The sequence below is a fragment of the Nestor notabilis genome, unplaced genomic scaffold, assembly GCF_000696875.1.
Source record: "Nestor notabilis isolate BGI_N333 unplaced genomic scaffold, ASM69687v1 scaffold23531, whole genome shotgun sequence".
Classification (NCBI taxonomy): Eukaryota; Metazoa; Chordata; class Aves; order Psittaciformes; family Psittacidae; genus Nestor; species Nestor notabilis.
The window spans coordinates 1-19,047 of record NW_009914579.1 but is presented as its reverse complement, the minus strand read 5'-3'; the positions used below and the strand labels follow the sequence as shown (position 1 = coordinate 19,047).

The following is a 19,047-nucleotide window of genomic DNA, read 5'->3' as shown; positions in this document are numbered from 1 at the left end:
TCTTTCCCTGGGGAAGCTACTTAAGCTACCCAGAGAAGAAGCTGAAGAGTGAAGACAGCCAGAAAACCACAGCAAAGATCCTGGAGCTTGCAACCCACGGAGGGAAAGAAATTGCAGAGAGGAGCAGGAAGAGAGAAGGATTCCAAAGGACCACAGGGAGCAGATAAACTTATCAGCAATTAAGCCACTGAAGTGGCAGGAAGGAAATACCCATCCACGGGAACACAGGTCAAGACTGTTTTTCCTGTTTCATGTTTTTTCCAGTGGCTTTCAGTTGTAGTTAAAAGATTTAAGTTTCTAGTTTTTACTGAAAAGAAGAAATTTTAAGGTATCTTTTCCCATTAGGCCAGGAATCAGTTCCCAGATATAAATAACTGCTTGTCCAACTCAGGACACTGACAGTGTGTTAGCTGATTTTGACTGGCGCCTAAGAGATCCTCCCATTGCTGCTACAACTGTAAGAGGAAAAATATTCCACTTAGACATAAAAAGGGTCTTTTTTTCCAGTATGACTAATGTCTAACACAGGAAGACTGAACAACTCAAGTGATAACCCTAGTGTACTTCCTCCATATGTATGGTTTCAAGTAAGACTCTGCTTTTACTGAGGAAGAATAACTTCTTGCACAGCTTGTAACTGTCAAGTTTAAAATGACAAAAATAAAAATATCTACTGGGGTCACTAATAAAAGCCTGCAACTTTGCAGAAAACTGAAATAAAAGAATTTCTTCTGTCAGACCATAAATACCTGATAGTCTGGTAAGAAATAAATATGAAAGCAATCAAATTACTTACTCCAGTCCTTTTTTGAGGCTTCCAGTGAAAATATTTTCTGCATGATGAAATTCTTTTTCCTACTTTCCCCCCGCCTCTCCCCCACTTTCTTTTCTTCTCTTAGGTATATGCTACCATATTTTCACACACAACAAAATCACATTAACATACCTTTCACCAATTTACCATCACTGATAGTTTTAGGAGGAACATCCTTTTTAGTTCCTGGAACTCCCTTAGCACTGGGCTCAGATGCATCTTCAGGTGCATGTTCATCTGCAAATTGAGTCTCACTTGGTGCATCACCGGCGGTATCAGCTGGAACATCTTCAGATGAAGATACTCCCTTTTCAAAAGAAACATGCAAGCTTACTAACGGGGTAGTGCATGAAGAATTAATGCAGTGTCTGTGGACCTGCAATTTTGCCAGTCATTTCAAGAATCACATTATCAGCTAATCGCATAACAGCTAATTTTACATCAATAAGCACTCATGACCAAAAGTCTGCTTCTTACAAATAATGCACTGCTTCATGTATATCCACAGGCTGCAAGAACTACAGACCTACAGTAAGAATGTGTTGTTATTTTACAGCAAGGAAAACGTTCTTCAGCTGGTACACTTTTGCCAACAGCTGTTTTAAAAATTGTTTTTAAAATCAGACACTAAAAGCATATACATCTTTTCCAAAGTATATTCTTTTAGGTCTTGATCTCCAGGGTCCAGGACAAAATCCATTAAAGTTAATTCACAGTGACAGAATGAAAGCTTATGACATTTTTCCCTAGTGTACAATTGCATGATACCTTCTTTACAGAATCAAGTTTTACAGGGATCAACCCAGGTTAACATGTTTGATTTTTTTAACCATTTTGCTCAAGTCCATTGTGCTTATCAATGTTTTTTGTGGCACTGAATTGGTACAGTACAGATGTGCTGAGATTTTGAAGCGAATAAAGGATTGCTGGTTCTACTAGTATGTGACTGAATCATTGAAGACTACTTCTGAAGTCACAGCATAAAAATTTTAGGACAAATACTGTGGAACATATTTACATGGCGAGTCAGGCAATGACAAATGACATTAAGTAATTCAACATTTAAATGAGCCTCTCATTAAACAGTTTGGTTGCTTTTTGCTGGCTGCCGTTAAGTAAACTTGATGTTGAAATACCAGGTACTGAAGACAATCCCTGCAGCCACTCCCTGACCAGCAGAACTAATTTCTGAAAATTCTTGAAGGGGAAAACTACAAGGAAATCAAGGACTTCCTCCTGTATTCACTGAAGCCCATATTACAATTTCTTATTAACTTTAATGGCCAAAAGGAGAACAATCAATTGCATTAGTTGCGTGTATGTACATTACTAAAGCATAAAGATAATATTGAAATCGTTATTCTAAAAAAAATTAAAGGGAATGCCATTATCTACCAAACCATGCAGTAGGAAAATATGCATTGCTACATATGACCTCAAGGGATTTAAGCCAGTTTCTGCTTACTCCTTAGCTGTACTCATTCAAACACTTAGAATGAACCCTTTGTTATTACACTTTGGTTAGAGTACAGTTTCCCCCCAAAATAAATGTTAACAAGTCCTTATTAATTATGTAAGTATTACGAAAATTCAACTCACTGGTTTGCAAGTAAAAAATTCTAGAATAACAGCACTGTGGTACAGGACAACTCTGCAACTAAGTCAGATCATACACTTAGAACAGCTTATCTTTATAACAGTGTTTTTTTCACTATTAAAACAAAATATTAGACACAAGCGTTTCAAACAGCAACTAGTATTGAATTTCTTCATTTTCCACAAAGCGATTTTGAGGAGTTTACCCACAGGCCTACCTTCTTCAGTTTAAGGCTCCCCAATCTAAGCCTTGAGGTGACAAATGACATAGGGCCTAAAAAAAAAATAGCTCTTTCCCATGAAAAGTTAACATCAGATAATGTATTTTTGATACTATTTGCAATTTTCTTTTCAGCAAGAGAACAATTTAATGAGATTAGCTAACATGAGAATGGTTGAAAACAAGGATGCCAAGTCTGGATATCATCCTCTACTAACACGGACTAGAAGAAGCAAAACAAGTAGGAAACTGACGTGAAATTTTGAAGCTCCAGTATTGTTTCAGTCAATCATGATAGGACTCTTCTTTAAGAAAACGTTGCACAGAAAAAAAACATATAAGAAAAGTAGTCTAGCTACTGTGCTACTGTTCTACAAAGAACCATGAGACATGCAAGAAGGTATGGTTGTTAAAAAACTATACATAACTCTTCTGACAACAGAACACTAATCCCAATCTAACAAAGCTCTAAACCTCCACAAAGAATATATTCCCTTGTATAGAAGGCCAAAAGATTTTCAGGCTGTCATTTTATATTACAGCCACGCTGAGTGGCTTATACTAAAAAGCAAAAACTAAATATCACACCACCTCACATATCCTTATTTAAATGCTACACAAAACTAAAAAGCAACAAAGACGACAAAAAAAAAAAAAAAGCATTCACATACTTTGCTGAACTATTTCTCCATAATTCAGTGTTCCATTTTTAAAATGTCTCACAGTAACACAACCGAGAGGCGAGTCCTTGTCTCACACTGCATTTTTAATAAATGTATATACAAACACACATACCTGACAGTTGTCACTGCTCTCTTTTTGAAGGAAGAACTGTTTTTTAAATTCATAATAAGCATTATACTGGTGCCATGGTTGCAGGAACTCAAATCTGTTAAAAGAAAACTGAGTATGTGAAAATGCACATGAACATAGTAAATACCAACCATCCTTTGCCATCTGATTTTCTCTTGCAAGTGGAACATTATTTGATGCATGGAAGTACTGTAACTCTGCCTGTAACTATGCCAGAGGATATGCATTCAGAACATGCTCTTTAGAGATGTTTTCGTTAGGTTGGTTTTGAGGATTCGAGCAATAATACTTTGGCATTACCTTTAAGTAGGTCCCTGAATTTCAATTAAAAAAGAAAAATACTACTTCTCTTCATGTCCTAGTAGTATATTTAAAAATTAAACCCTCAACTTTTAAGACAGAAGTTAAAATAATGTTATCTCTTACCTGAGATCATTCTTGGCACGAACACTGGTCTCAAATTTTATCCCATTCCTAGCAACATACTCAGCTAGCTTATCAATAACAGGTTGGATATCTGGAGGTGGAGGTATAATGGCAACCACTGGAGCAATTGTGCTGAAAACATCAAGAGTACATCATTTTTATAAATAGAATGTATCTTTCAGATTCTTCCTTTAACAACAAAAAACCCACAACCCATTACATAGAGGTTTGTTCCCTCATTTCATTATGCAGTTAAAATAACTTGATTTTCCATCATGCAAAAAAATGTCATAGTAGGTGAGTAACAATAATCATATACAATATCAAAGACTAAAGTGGAGATAATCAGAGCTGAATGAACATTGGCAAATGATACTGAGGAATCACCAGCAATAGAATCCTTACTGAACACTTCATATTGAAGTGCAGGAAAGAAACCCCTCCAACTAAGCAGCAAATCAGTAACTTGTACCTTGTAGATGTTGTGGTAGAAGTCAATGCACTGCTGCTATCAGTTGTGTCTGGGGGAGGTGGAGGAGTAGTACCAGGGGGTGGAGGTACAGTTGCTACCCCTGTAGTGCTTGATACAGTCACTCCTGCAGGCAATGCATTGTAGTAGGTAGCAACATCTATTCCTGGAGGTGGAGGCGCAAGGCAATAGGTTCCATCAGGTAGCATATAGTAACTATAATACATGGCTGCCACAGTTGCTGTGAAAAGACACATTAAAGAATCATGTTCTAATTAGAAGACACCCAATTAAAATAAATAAAAGAATCTAGATTCACACAACACCCTAAGAAATGGTATCTAATTTCTTGTGTAAAAAAAAACCCAAACCAAACAAATAAAACCCCCATAATTAACACAATTAGGATGAATAAGAAATATGTAGATTAAGGAGCAGAATCAGAATGTACTGAAGGTCAGCTGGAAGGCAAAAAGATATTAAGTGAACCAGAGAAGGCATATTAAAAACTGACCTAATACGAAATCATTCTTCCTAAGCTAATTGCTCTCTGGCAGTTTAACTCAGAACTATGTATGCACTAAGAAAGAAATGTGAATATATTCAAAACATTGAGAAATGAAACCACTAGTATTACTGTATACAAATATATATTAAACCCCTATATCATTATAAATAGACATACACCTACTTACTGAAACCTCAAAAAGACAGGTTTTGCAATTTAACACTAATACAACGAACAACAGATTTGAGCAAATTTTCCACTTGAGAGGCTTCTCCAACTCTAAATATTTATTAATTGAGAGTGCAAAGGCTTATGGCTTGCTTTCTTTAAGGACAATATTTTACAATGCTTTAATTAGTTTAACACTTAAATGGCAGTTCTTGTAAATCTAAAGGTTTTCTGCAGAAAGTCATATAAACAGAAAGCATTCTCATAAAATATTTCAAAGGATTTACAGTAAGAGTTTATGTTTCTGGAGAGAAAGTTTAATCAACGCATTAAATTAAAATGAATTATCCTCCAGTAAGTTTCATAAACGTTCCTGTGTGGCAGTATTTACTTTCTTTAAAAGAATAAGTTATCTGTAAGGAGAACAGAATAAAGATCTGTTAAGTTCTAAAGACAGGGAGAGGAGCTGCAAACTTAGCTTGTACTGCTACTAAATTATTATGTCCCGGTTTGCATCACAGACATTCAGATTCAAGGCTAACATGAAAGTAATCAGAAAACTGACGAGCATTATACTGCAGAGTTATTCTGATTTTAGTCTTTTCTGAAATAACCAGTAATTTCCAATTTGTCTACAGAAATCTCGTTTCAGTTTTATTAAGACTCTCTTAAGGTACAGTTTTAAATAAAAATTACTTCCATGCATATTCCTCTCCATATTACACATTGACAACACCTGTAATCCTTTGGGGGGTTCTGAACATATAGTGCATCAAAATCAACTCAGATAATTATGCTGATACTTACTTGGAACAACTTTACTAAAAAAAACCCAAGAATTCCACCATCACCACTAACCTGAAGTAATACTGCTCAACTACAAATTTATAGTATCATGAAACCCCACTGCAGTGAAGACTGTAATATGAATTTTCTTATATCTCAGTAATGTCAAATAGTAAGTCCCACAAACGAAAGCTTAAGTTTCATTTCTATATTTAAAGAATCAAGGACTTTCACAAATCTGAAACCTAAGAATCAGAGGCACCTAAACCCAATTCAGTTTGACATCACTTTGCTGAGTATCAGAATTTACAAAACTTACAGGAGCTTTATACAAAGTCTGCATTAAGCAGCTTCAAAGATAATAGAAATCAGACACATCCAGAGAAGTTAAGTTAATGTTGCTAAAAATTTCAGAGCAAAGCTGATTCTTAAGAGGGATTATAGACAGGACAGTATTTACACTTATGTGAAATGGTTCAAGAAAAATCTAAGATAAAAGATTTCATAATAATTTGGAGATAGGAGAAAGTCTTGGTATTTCATTACCAGGCATGGAAAAAGCAGTTGAGCATACAACTTTCCACATTGCTCACTTACGATATATTATTGCTTTTGTTACTCTTTTGAGAAAAAAAATAGAATATCTACTTCTTTATTAAAGAATGCCCTCTGTAGCTATAGAACTTCAAAGTTAGTACTTCCTTCTCAGGACTTAGATATTGCTATGAGAAATAAAACCTAAAAGATCAATTTTTTACTTTGAATTCTGCATGTTCCTGAATTTTATTTTCTACATATGTATTTTCTGTGCACCAGTGCATAGAATGAAAGGTAAACAATGAAAAATTCCAGGAAGTGACTGTATAATAAAACTTATTTATTTACTATAAAACAATTTCCATCTTTAGAGCAGAATAGCACACTAAAACCTGGTTTTAACACTTCTGTCAGATCCTTCAATTTACGTGATTTTATCTTTGCAGATTTTCCCTAGTGTTAGCCACTCCAGCAAAACTGTTCTAAGTACATTTACCATCTGCATCTTGCTTAATATAATAAGCTTCTTTCTACAGAAATCTCATTAAATACTTTACAGAACAGTTTTATATTCAACAGTGAAGGCATTCATTAGCCTTCATTAATAGAAATTGATGGAAGTTATCAAAAAACGTTAAGGGTATTGTGTTACCCATACTCACAGACTGGAGACCTGGCCCCTGCCTGCCCACCCCTCTCCACCCCATTTGATTTTCTTAAGCAGCTAACAATTTGACAGGCACCCAGAGGAAGAACACACCTTCAAAGATACAGGAGATTGAAAAAGAATAAATATCAGTTACAAATGATCAAGTATGGAGCTAACGTACTTTCTTCCCACCCGTATCCACATAAAATTCATCAAGACACATCAGCAGCTGCCTAATCACAATGCACTTACAATCAGAAGAATACTCTGCTTGTGATGTCTGTACAGCTGCCCCATCTGTTGACTGTGGTGTAGAGGAGTTATTATCTGATTGCGCTTTGCGCACCAGGGCAGCAAGTGGATGATCAGGGTCTACCACCTTCAAAGGCTGAAAAAAAAAAAAATAATATTTGAGAATAGAAAACGAGATTAAAATTTGAAAGATATATTTAAAACCTGAGAGGATCAAGCTAATTTGGAAAGTACATCCATTGAAATTAACAGACATCAATAGTATTGTCCAAACACTGAAGCTACTGGTTTTGTAGCTCTCGCATCAGAACCATCTTCTTCTTTGAAAATTAGTGGAAAACATGACAAAACAAAAAAATACTTTAATGTGAACAGAAATCCATGACATAAAAAAGCAGGTATTACTCTTACTCATTTACTGCCAAGGCTGGGATAAGACACAGAACCTGACTTGTCTAAATACCAGACAGCATCACTGCCATTCCTCTGAAAGCCTCAAATGTGTGCAACTGTCTGTCATTCCCATTATTCCATCACTGATCAAACTCAGAAAACATCCAGCAAAATCTACACTTAATGAGTAGTACATTCTGCTGAAATATTATTCCCTGAAACTGTGACTTCATGTCAACATTTCATCTGCTAAAAAGAAAACACTCTCAGCTTATATACAGAAGGCATTAAATATCTTAATCTTTTCAGCTTCAATACAGGTTCTGTGGGATAAACCCTTGAGTGATGCCCTCAATACCAGAGGACATCAAAAATAGAAATATAATTCCTTACAAATGGAAAAATAATGGTTTACACGCCAGAGAAAAGGTAACTTGAAAGTTTACCAAAAAGAGACTTAAATTATTAACACACAGTTAGAGGATGGGGGTGGTATGGAAAAGAAAAAAAAAATTGATAAGAAAAGATCTTAGCACTTCCATATCAGAATTTTTGTGCCTATGAATTAGATGTTTTATGAGGTAGAAAGTAATTTTAATAGGATTGAGTACCTTCATGAGCTCTTCAAGCCTACTGCATTTTTTAGACGCAAAGAGACTTGGATGCAGGTAATTTCCATCATCATCATCGTCGTCATCATCTTCTTCCTCGGATTTGACTCTTGAGTCTAAATAAAAGCAATGTCCAAATTTTATGGGGGTGTGCTTTTGGGAGAGATTTGTATTGGGAAAGAAAGATGGTACAGGACAAGCATGCTACCATTTTCATAAATCTGCTTATTCACCAGAACATATATACAAGATGATACTGCTGGCCATCATTAAAACTAACACCTAAATGCATAGAACAACTTTCCGTTGGACTAGAGCTACTTAAGCAAAATGTTGAATCATGACATCAATCTCAACTGCAGCATAGCAGCATTGCCGCTGCAACGCACCAAAAATACGTGGCTATTTTACCAAAACAGAGCAGTGAATGTTTCAGTGATTCATGTTCATTTGACAAGCAACAACTTACTTTTCTTCTCGTCCGCTTTACTTTCAGAAGGAGCAGCATATCGTCCCTCTTTCATCGCCTTCTGAATGAATTTGTAGTAGGGATTGAGGTAGTGATCAAATCGCAAGAAGTCAAACTGGGAGTTGCGTGCTTGCTTGGCTTTTAGCATAATCTCAAACTGTGCTCCCTGCTTGCAGACAAAGTTTGCAGTGCGTTCTATAATGGCATGCATCTTTGCTGTTGGTGGCTGTGGGAGCAAAATAACATGTATTTGTATTTTCATAAGCAGCTTGTCAAGTGGGAATTAGAAACAGCAGTGGTTCCCTACCCCTCTTCCCAGCTTTCTCTAGCAACTCAGTTTCATAATCAATTTCAACTAGTGAAAGCACACCAGTGCTAAAAAAAAAAAAAAACAACAAACAGTCCCAGTCTTCCCTAGCTGCTCATTCATTTCCTTTCACTAAATTCTCTCCTTCTACCAGCACAACTATTTTTGCTACTGCATACCAACTGAAGGAACAAATCCTGGCTGAGTTTGATGTAGCAGGAATTTCTTTTAAGTCAGGTACGTTCCATAGCCATACAGCCAATTCTGCTGGCAAAAGATACTAGACAGAGGTGTTTCTTGACACAGCTGTGCCAACTTAAAAGTGGCCCTACCTGACAATACCTCCAGGTACTCTGAAGACTCAACACGCACAGTCTTCTTCCCAACCGCTGTCCTTTATTCTGTTACTACTTTGTGTGCAAATATAGTCCCCTAACTAGAAAAGCTCATTACTGTGCACTTGCTTAGAAGGAACGTGTTGCACCCTAAACCCAGCATAAGAATTGCAGTTCCTATGTACCATCATATTCCCATAAAGAGTCACTGAACACTTTAGCAATAAATCAAAGAAGAAAATTAATGAAGTTAGGCAGCACCCATGCATTTCCACTCCTAAAATCCCATCTAAGGAGCACTGCCATATCAAACAAGTGAACAGAACAAGAATATAGTTAAAGAATGAATGAACTTCATCATTCAGTGTGTTTAATTTCATACTCAGCTTTGTTTTGTCTTGTGCTCAATGAACTGTAGAAACACATACTCTGCCTGCCTATAAAGATTGAAATGTCACATTAAAATCATTTTAGTTTTGCATTTTTATTGGTTTAGATACAGAAGTATGTTGCAAACCTCAGAAAATCTTTTTCAGAAGATTGGAAGCACGCAAGTGCTGCTCTACTTATGGGGGAAAAAAGCCTGAATGTGTTCAAACAGCACATTTTTAGGAGTTATTTTCAGTCAATTGGATCCTTTACTAGAACATGTTCAATATGGAAAATAATCAGGTTTTTCAATGTTTAGTTGTCCTTCTAAAACACTACCAAACATTATTTTATTAGAGGCAATGAAATCCTCAACAAACTGATAACATTTTGTGCATTGCCAGTTTCACTATTTAATTGTACATCAAGTTTCTGTATTTCTGCAGTTCTTACGCAGAAATACAAAATACAGTTAAGGCTGAAAGACTCATAAACAAAGCTGCAAATCAGCAAAGAAAGGAGCTCAAAAAAGATTGTATCTGAAATTACTATCTGGTCTTGAATTTGAAACCAATGCCACTATAAGCTCTGGAAATCAGGCACTATGAATAATAACATGCTTTTAATTGACTTCTAAGATTTCTAACACCACATTTAAAGTGAGAACTGTTAAAACTTCTGAAAGACTATTTGCCAGAGCAGAGAAAGAAGCCTTCTGAAAAATACCGTAAGTGCTATCGTCGAGTATAATATTCTGTTCCAATCTTCAAATAGTATGGTAATTAAAAGCTTTTCATTAGTGAGTCTCCCTAACTGACAGTTAAGCAAGTACCCTCCAATCTTCAGTAAGCCATTCACCCTCTGGTTGGTCCACAAATTCTATCTTATTCCCAAGCACTGCAGTTTCCTCCCCAAAATGCTTCAAAGTTTACAAGTGTCATCCAACTGCCATGACCATCGACAAGGGCCACGTCTTTCAACTTGAATGTTAATTGGCAGTAAACCGAGGAGAGACCTGGCCACCGCTCTGCCATTTCCACAGCTAATCAATGTGTCTGTGCACCTCTTCCAATCACTTTTGGATAGACATAATGGCAATGGAATTTATGATGCTTTCCTCTCTCTTCTTTTTTTTAAATGGCAACAAAGTCAAGCAAAAAATATTTCTGAACATGCCTGTAAAACCTCAACAACAATTTACCACATTTCTATCTGTCAGAGCAACTGAATTAAAAAGACACAGAATAAATACATTCAATGGTAAAACTGAATGACTCGACTAGACCAACAAATCAAGGCTTACAAAAAAAAAAAAAAAATTCCTACAATTCCCAATCCAAGTATATATTGTTTGAGCTGCTGCCTCGACACTTTGGTTTGGTTTTTCTTTAAAATCAAAACCAAGTATGTCCACATACCCCTTCTGTTCATTTGAATACACTAGATTTTAAGAGCTGACTGAGAAATTATTACAGTAAGCCCCACACTGCATTCTGCAACTTACATATAAAATATATCTGAAGTTACAGAATAAAATTCAAGCAAAGCAGCTATCTAAAACACCAAACATTCTTTTACTGGCAGTTACATTTTGGAAACAGCATGCAAATGCTAAATAAGCAGCATCTCACTGAGAACTCAACATTCTTATTCTAAGACTAAAGTATAACTCATAGTTTAAAGGCAATAACATAAAAATCTTCCCTGAACTCAGAAGTAGGCTTTTAAGTACTTCACTAATGAAATATAAGATTGTAAAGAAAAGGAGAGGAAGTAAAATCAGAACAGATAAAGTTGTGCATTAGATATGTTAAACAGCTCTTACTTGAAACAAAAAAAAGTAACAGGATAAAAATTTTCAATTAAAAGCTAATGAAGTAGAAAAACACTCCTACACAAATAGTCTTTGTTCACTATTAGTTATTCTAATAGAGTGCTTTGGATTTTTACTGGCCCAGGTTATCAAGTTAAGAAGACAGCCCAAATATAAATTAACACTTTCATGACCACAGAACAGGAAAAAGAATGTTATCTGACTTCCCAGTATCTTTCATGAAATTTGAAATAAATTGAAAATCCTCATGGTTACAACTGTATTTAAGCAGGTGACTGATCAACTCCCTTCAGGAAAATTCACAAGCTCAAATGAAGTTTAAACTTTAACATGTGGCAAATTCTGCTAACATCACATAAAGGAAAAAGCTTCCATATGCTAACACTTTCACGCTATTTCAGAATTTTCTAGAAGTAAATTACTGCTTTTCTCCTTAACAGGCCAATCTTAAACACAGCATTTATATTTGAGCACTTCCTATTCCCATTAGATTGGGACTCAATTAAACAAAATCCAGAAAAAAAATCTTGAACAGAAGCAATATTGTTACATTTGAATGTCAACCCTGACATCTCAGTAAGCATCCATTCCAACTGCCTTTTTTTCTGCATTATCCAAAATGATATCAAAGTGATAGTAAGTGCACTTGGCAGAAGCAATGCAATTAATTTCAGTGTGAAAGAGATTTGAGAGAGTTGAGATAAGTCAGAAACTCAAGAAAGAATATTTGAAATGAAGCTACTATTTTAGAATAATTTAAAATGTACCACACTAAAATTAAGGGGGGGGGGGCTGTTAAAAAAAAAAAAACAACAACAGTAAAGCACCACAAACTCCTTGAAAATTGACAGAAATGTAGGCTGCATTAAATGTACACACATACCAATTCCACATCAGAAGGTACGTTCAGTCCCGGGGGAGCAACAAAAGGCTCTTCATTTTCTTCTGTGTTTTCTGTCTGAGCTGTTTCTACAAGAAATGGCAGAATACAATACTATAGGACAAAGAAATACAATACTATAGGACAAAGAATGTCAAAGTACTCACATGTTAACAAAAAACTGTTAAAGTATAATCAGAAAAGATGTGCAATCAATGAATTTATCAAATTAAGCTATAGCCAGCATTTGCACTGAAGACATTTAAATACAGTTACTCTCCCTGGTGTTACGTGTGGTTTATTTAAGATTGCATAAATTGTGTTTCAATAGAGGTATTAGAAAGAATAAAACCCTATTAGCCTTTGCCCTGACTATAGTATTGCAGACAAACAAGTGTCAAATCAATTAGGAAACTTTAATTTTCATCAATATTACTTTTTGGTTTTACAAGCAAACCCATGTAAACTTAAGGGGAACTATTTTCAATGCACCGGTTGGATCCTTTCCCAAGAACGATTAAAATATTACAGAGAGCCAATATTTCTAAAGCTGTTAAGATCCATACATATGGTCTGTCTGAATTCAGTTTCATGTTTATCAACCATTTCAGCCCATGCAAACAAAGCTAAAGTACTTTCATCAGCTTCCTAATCCTAACCAAAGTTGTATAGGAACACAATAGGGAGGCTAAAATCCACTTTCACCACCTACAGAGATAAACCAGTAGTTGCCTTATTAATTGATTAAAATAAGTGTTGCCATTCATCTATGAGTTCAGTCTAAAGTTGGTATGGTGCATTTTATATCAAGTTTAACATACCCAAATATTTAAAACATTTTTCACATGAACTATTCATCTAAAATAGCTACTCTTTTATAAAGGCCAATTTGTATTACATTCTGTTCATCGGTATATCAGAAACATTCCTCTGAAAGGATTTCACTTCACAAATTTTTATTATAATTGAAATGGAAAGTTTACTTTTTAAGTATCTTTTGTATTATCTATTCTACCAGCTTTAAGCGGAATGTATTCCAGTCTTATCAGAACAAATCAGATAGATAGCACAAACTGTATGAAAACCTGATTATGGGAACTGTGGACATAGCAAAACAGCCTAATCACCCATGAGATGTCACAATTACTGCATACAGGGTCTTACTCATGCAAGAAAGAGAGTTAACTACTTTGTTGCTGTCTGGCAGCTTGTTGGGGGCAGGGTTATTTTTTAAATGAACTCAAATAGTTTAACTCCATAAAGGCAAACAGAGATTTTAGCACCAAGGAAAAGAGGAATAAGCAGCAGAAAAAGCAGAACAGGACTGTTGCTCTTGGCAGCAGCTCCAGCTAACACTTGAAGTGTTCACAGAACTACAGCCTGTAATTCACACTACTGTGAATATCTGCATCTTCCAATACTGGATCTTACTCTGCTGGCATTTACTTAAAAAAAAAAAAAAAAAAAAAGAATGTTAAGAACTTATTGTTCTGTATTATTGGAAATTATTACCACGTAGTAATCTGTGAAAAGTCTGTACGCTTCAACTACACCAAAAAGTAATAGATACTAAAATACTACCAAGTGCCACTAGAAAATACTCCTTTTTTTAATCCACCATTACTAACAATTCTCTAGAAGATAAAGAGTTTGGTAAGAAAGCTCACAACTGAGACAATATTCCAATGATCTGCTATGAGGATCTCTACTTAGCAGCAGCATCAAGAATTCTCACATTACACCACAAGACTGTAATAGCTTAGCATGACACTTCCATGCTGCATCAAATATTAATTAACTAAATATTAGCTTGTCTGAAGACTGGGTACTTGTATCTCTTTTCTAATGACTAAATCATCACATTTTAGCACTATTTCTAAAAACATGACTTTTTTAAGGCTGAAATTCAATATTTTAGGTATCTCATCAATCCAGGAAAGCAAAAATATAGTGGAGCAACCCAGACACAGCTTCAAATCACAACAGCTCTCTTACCAAATGAAACAGGAATTTTTTATTTATTCATTATAGACTTCATCAAAGGTAGACTCTGTAACACTGTAGCACATTTTCAAGCAGTTTTGCAAAGGCCTCCTACAATACAGACACCTAGTTCAGCAGATTGCCTTTTAGAGACTGAGAGGGCACTTATCTTTTTAGTCTCCAACCAGTAGAGAAAGATGGGGAAGCCAAACTACAAACATGTCCTCTACCACCTCCGAATTCTTAGGAGGCTTTTCCCTATATATAGACAGATCCACAAAACATGAAAAACACCCCTATGGCAAGAAACACTCAAAACCTGTATTTTACATACAGAGAAACTATCTGGCTATGGAATCTATCAAACAAATGTGAATAAAGCAAATGAAATAAACCTCAGAAAAAACAATGCAATTCGGCATCAGTAATGAAGAACACAGGAGAAACCCCTGGTAGAATGCAAGCAGCATGGACACTGCCCTGACACCACCTCTCACACAAGGCAGCCAAAAAACACTAAATAAGATGCAGCACTTCTAAGATAATCCTGCATTCTAGCACTCACCTTGGTAAAAGAAAGCACATCTCATACCACAGTAACTCGCCAATATGTAAAGACAACCCAGTTGTTAAACAAACAATCCTAACTTTACTAAAACATAGCTCAGTTAACACTTGAAATCCTTAAGGTTTCATGTTAAAAATGCAAAGCTGTAATTACAGATGGGAACATGAGAACCTGAATTCTGCACTTTTTAAGATCACAGAGAAAAGCACACTATGTTGAAGGCAGACTCAACAGTAATTAGGATGACAAAATCTAAACTTAAAAATACATATTCTTATCTCAAATACTTTGAAGTTTTTTACTTGCATTTTAATGAAACACACATTTTCAGCCTTCAGCTGCAAGTGACAGACACAGAGGTGCTATGTTCTGCCTCTCAATTAACCTTTGCTATTTTTTCCCCTTACCTCTTTGTTTTGTAGGCTGATGTTCCTCCTCCTCAGTGGGTTCTGAAGGGTCATAATAATCACTGCCATAATGGAATCCCACTGCATTATAGGTACCATCCTCTGCCAAAGCTTCACTCAGTCTTTTATATTCCTCCTCTTGAATAAAAATGCAATTACCAATCATTAGAACATATTTAAAAGCTAATTCCTTAAAAAAAAAAAAAAAAAAAAAAAAAAAAAGAAATAGGGAATTTTCTTACTTTAGTTTTTAAATGGGAAGTTTTCACCTAATCATTTTACCTTTTATGCTAAAAACTGAATAGAAAAACACAGCATGTACATATGCTGACCATTTATTTCTTCCTGAAGAGATAAAGGCTGCAGGTTAAAACATTCTAATGTAATTATGCACAAAAGAGCACAGAATTTCATTTATACAACACTAAAAATGAAGCCGAATGTGCTTATTTTGGGTTTTGGGGGTCTGAAATCCCAGTCTGCCCTCAGCATCTGGGCAAATTCTGTGTGGATCTATATTTAAACTATCCTGAGGTCCTCTCACATACGCAAAGACTCCCGTTTTTCGAATCCACTGGGTACTGTCAAGATAACATCAGAAAAAAGAGAGTATAAAAATTAGGAGTAAATTTAATTTCATAAATATTTATTTAAATATGTGCTAAACTCAGGAAGTTTCCTTGAGCAATACCTTGCCTCGCCTCCTCCTCAAGCAAGTCCGTATGCAAGGCTAAATACCTCTCTTCATCACAGAGGGCTTCTATTCTAGCTTCCTCCTCAGACAATTGATAATCTCTGTTCCATGTGGAATATTCAGCATCATATTCAGAAAGGTCATGCAGGTGACCACGTCCATCGTACCTGCAGGATGAAACAGCTGGTCAATGCAGAGAACTTAGGGCTTGGGTTTATGCGACTACTTAAATACTTACCCATTAAAAATGAAACAAAAAACATACTTATACGTTAAAGCATATTTCCTTTTAGAAGTTACGTTTAATTTTGCTAATCATTTGTCACCAACTATTGAAAATTTAATAGTCTAAATTCCTCTCAAAGAAACTAGTAAATTATTACAATTAAAGGCAAAGCTATCCTTTAATAGTTTTAAGTGGGATCCATCTCCTTAACAGCTCTTACCGTACGTGCTTCAACCAACCAATCAATGTCACTTGCAAAATACGTTTTTCTGGGGAGTCAAATAGCTTACATTCACACAAACCCGAGTACATAAATACCTATCCGTAAGAACCAAACGGTCGAAATTTCCTCGCTTCTTTCTGCTAGTCCCGAACTCTCAGGAGATATCTTCACCATAGAAACTTGCGTCCATTGGAGGTAAAATCATGGCTAGGCTCGGCCCCTAGCCATTTGGCTGAGGAAATAAGTTCTGGGTTATGTGATAGAGAGACACACATACATAGGAACAGTAACATATACATGCAATTTAAGGAGGTTCACCGTAAAAACGGCAAAGATCAATGATGTACAGTTCCTTTCTACTAAGCAGAAATCATTTTATTTGCAGGAAAAGCACTGCATTGGGATAATGTTTTAAGAGAAACCGATTGGAAAGTAAAGTGACAGTAAACTCGACTCCGCTGAGGTGTCTTCCCACACACAACTCTTGACTTGTGCCAACTTGCTAGACCAAAAACAAAGAAAGTAAGTATTCTTATAGCAAGGAGTTAATGAAACACGTAGGTCTGGTTAATCAAGCTCTGTCCACAGGCAAACTTCAACCCATGTCTTCTCATAGCATGTGCTTTTCTCAAAAGGTGAAAATGAAGACTTCCTGCTGCTGGAGATAAAAGGACTCTAAGCTTCCAAAGGAGTTCATAAGATTAGTAATTGCAAGCTACCTTAACTTACAAACGTGTGTTATTTAGATTTTTCAGTAGTATATGCACATACTTAGCTTTTGCTCCCAACAATTTCTGTAACACCTATAAACTGGGTTACTGTTGCACAGGACCACAAAAATGGCCTCTACCTACTAATGAAATTGGTCACAAAAGTGATTTGGATTAGAAGTGTGCATCTTAACACTTCCACTCTCATGTATGTAAGAAATTAAGCACAGCTAAAAACGTTTATTCGTTTGTTCATATCTACACATGTATTCCAACTTAACGAATTACTTTCAATCATAAACATCATTAATGGCATAAACAGCAAAATCATGTAAAGGCATTTATCTTTTTTTCCAGTCTTACATAAGGAAAGGACCTTCTCTTACTGGTATTTTTCTAAGCCAAATATAATTGTTACATCAAAACAGCAAGAATCAGGTATAGCACCAGAGCACAGATGAAATTGAGGGAGCAAATATCTATAGTATGCCATGTGATCCTTTTCAAACCAAAATCCTTCCATCTTTCCCGCTGAGGTTTGCAGGGTCAGCCACAACTCCTAACTTGTACTTTCAGTGTTCCACTCAAATACACCCAACCTGTCCTCCCCTTTTTCTCTCTCTCCAGGAAAACATCCAGAAAATTCATTCGGAATTAATTTATTTCTGAGTTCACCCTGCACTGCTGAAACAACTTAAAGAGACCAGAAGAAACATAAAAGTAGATTCTATCTGGCCATGAACCTGTACCTACTGCAAAGCAAGCAAAATAAATCACCCCTGACAATAAATTTGAAAAATCAAAGGTGTTCTGCCCAAGTGAATCATGGCACAAGGAAAAAGTTATTAGGCCAAGAATTGCTTCTAGGGAATCCCACCAACAGCCTCCAACCAGATAACATTGGAGAAATAAGACAACACCATTTCCCCAAAGATGGGTAAATACTTATCCACTCCCCATACTGCACTGTTCTTGCTCAGAGAACATTTAAAGTGCCTAGAAAGTATTCCCATGCACTAAAGGCTCCCTTGGCTTCCAAGTAAGACGAGATGATGTGGCTTGCATTGAAAAGGAACAGACCATTCCTCCTCTCCACTCTGCCCTGTAAACCCTACCCTAACCAGTGCAGCAGAAAGGCCCAACACACACCAACGATGAGGAGGGGATCTTCCCAACACTACCACAGCAGGAACCCCGAGTTCCCACTGCCGGGGGACAGCCCTGCATCGTTACAGAAGCAGTAGTCGAAGCACTCTACCAGGAGGAGCTGTCCTCCACCTCTGCCAGTGAAGCTCTCCACATGTCTGCCAGAGCGAGCCCTTTGTTCATCCCCCGCCCTCACTTGCCCAACAGCACAAGGGGAAGAATAGAAAGAGGCTATAACAGGAGATCTCGCAGCAGAGTCTGGGGGTTGTGTTACACCGACCTATCGATCATGATCTTGGGGTCTCCCATCCAAGGAATAAGGTGTCGCCCCTGCTCCTGGTACTGAGCCTTCTCATCATCTCGAAACAGCTTGCAGGCATAGCCGAACACCAGCAGCTCCACACGGCTATTCCCACCTCCACCTCCTCCTCCACCTCCTCCGGGGGGCCCAGGCACCGCTCCCCCGCCTGACAACAACATTAGGGGCGGCGGCCCTGCTTCTTCTGCAGTCCGTCGAGAACCTCCGCCCCCTCCGTACATCACCGGGGGACGCGGCGAGGAGAAGGAATCCCGCAGTAAGAGCGACTGTCCGAGAGGCGAGACCCCGCGGCGCCGGGCCCGCGCTAAACCCCCCGGCTCCTCAGCACCACAGCC

The 19,047-nt window shown here is 36.8% G+C and overlaps 1 protein-coding gene across 2 annotated transcripts in view; it reads right to left on the bottom strand.

Annotated features, from left to right (window-relative positions):
• Positions 1-19,039, bottom strand: part of SFSWAP (splicing factor, suppressor of white-apricot family) — a 48,638-nt gene extending 29,599 nt beyond the window's left edge. For both annotated transcript variants that reach the window (XM_010023721.1, XM_010023722.1), the window contains exons 1-11: positions 18,674-19,039; positions 16,086-16,255; positions 15,395-15,532; positions 12,440-12,525; positions 8,712-8,937; positions 8,243-8,358; positions 7,239-7,374; positions 4,342-4,579; positions 3,870-4,001; positions 3,426-3,519; positions 947-1,121 (exon numbers count right to left, since the gene is read on the bottom strand). In XM_010023721.1, coding sequence (XP_010022023.1) covers positions 947-1,121; positions 3,426-3,519; positions 3,870-4,001; positions 4,342-4,579; positions 7,239-7,374; positions 8,243-8,358; positions 8,712-8,937; positions 12,440-12,525; positions 15,395-15,532; positions 16,086-16,255; positions 18,674-18,933 — 1,771 coding nt within the window. In that variant the 5' untranslated portion in view covers positions 18,934-19,039. The remainder of the gene's footprint in view (positions 1-946; positions 1,122-3,425; positions 3,520-3,869; positions 4,002-4,341; positions 4,580-7,238; positions 7,375-8,242; positions 8,359-8,711; positions 8,938-12,439; positions 12,526-15,394; positions 15,533-16,085; positions 16,256-18,673) is intronic.
• Between the last annotated feature and the right edge of the window lie 8 nt (positions 19,040-19,047).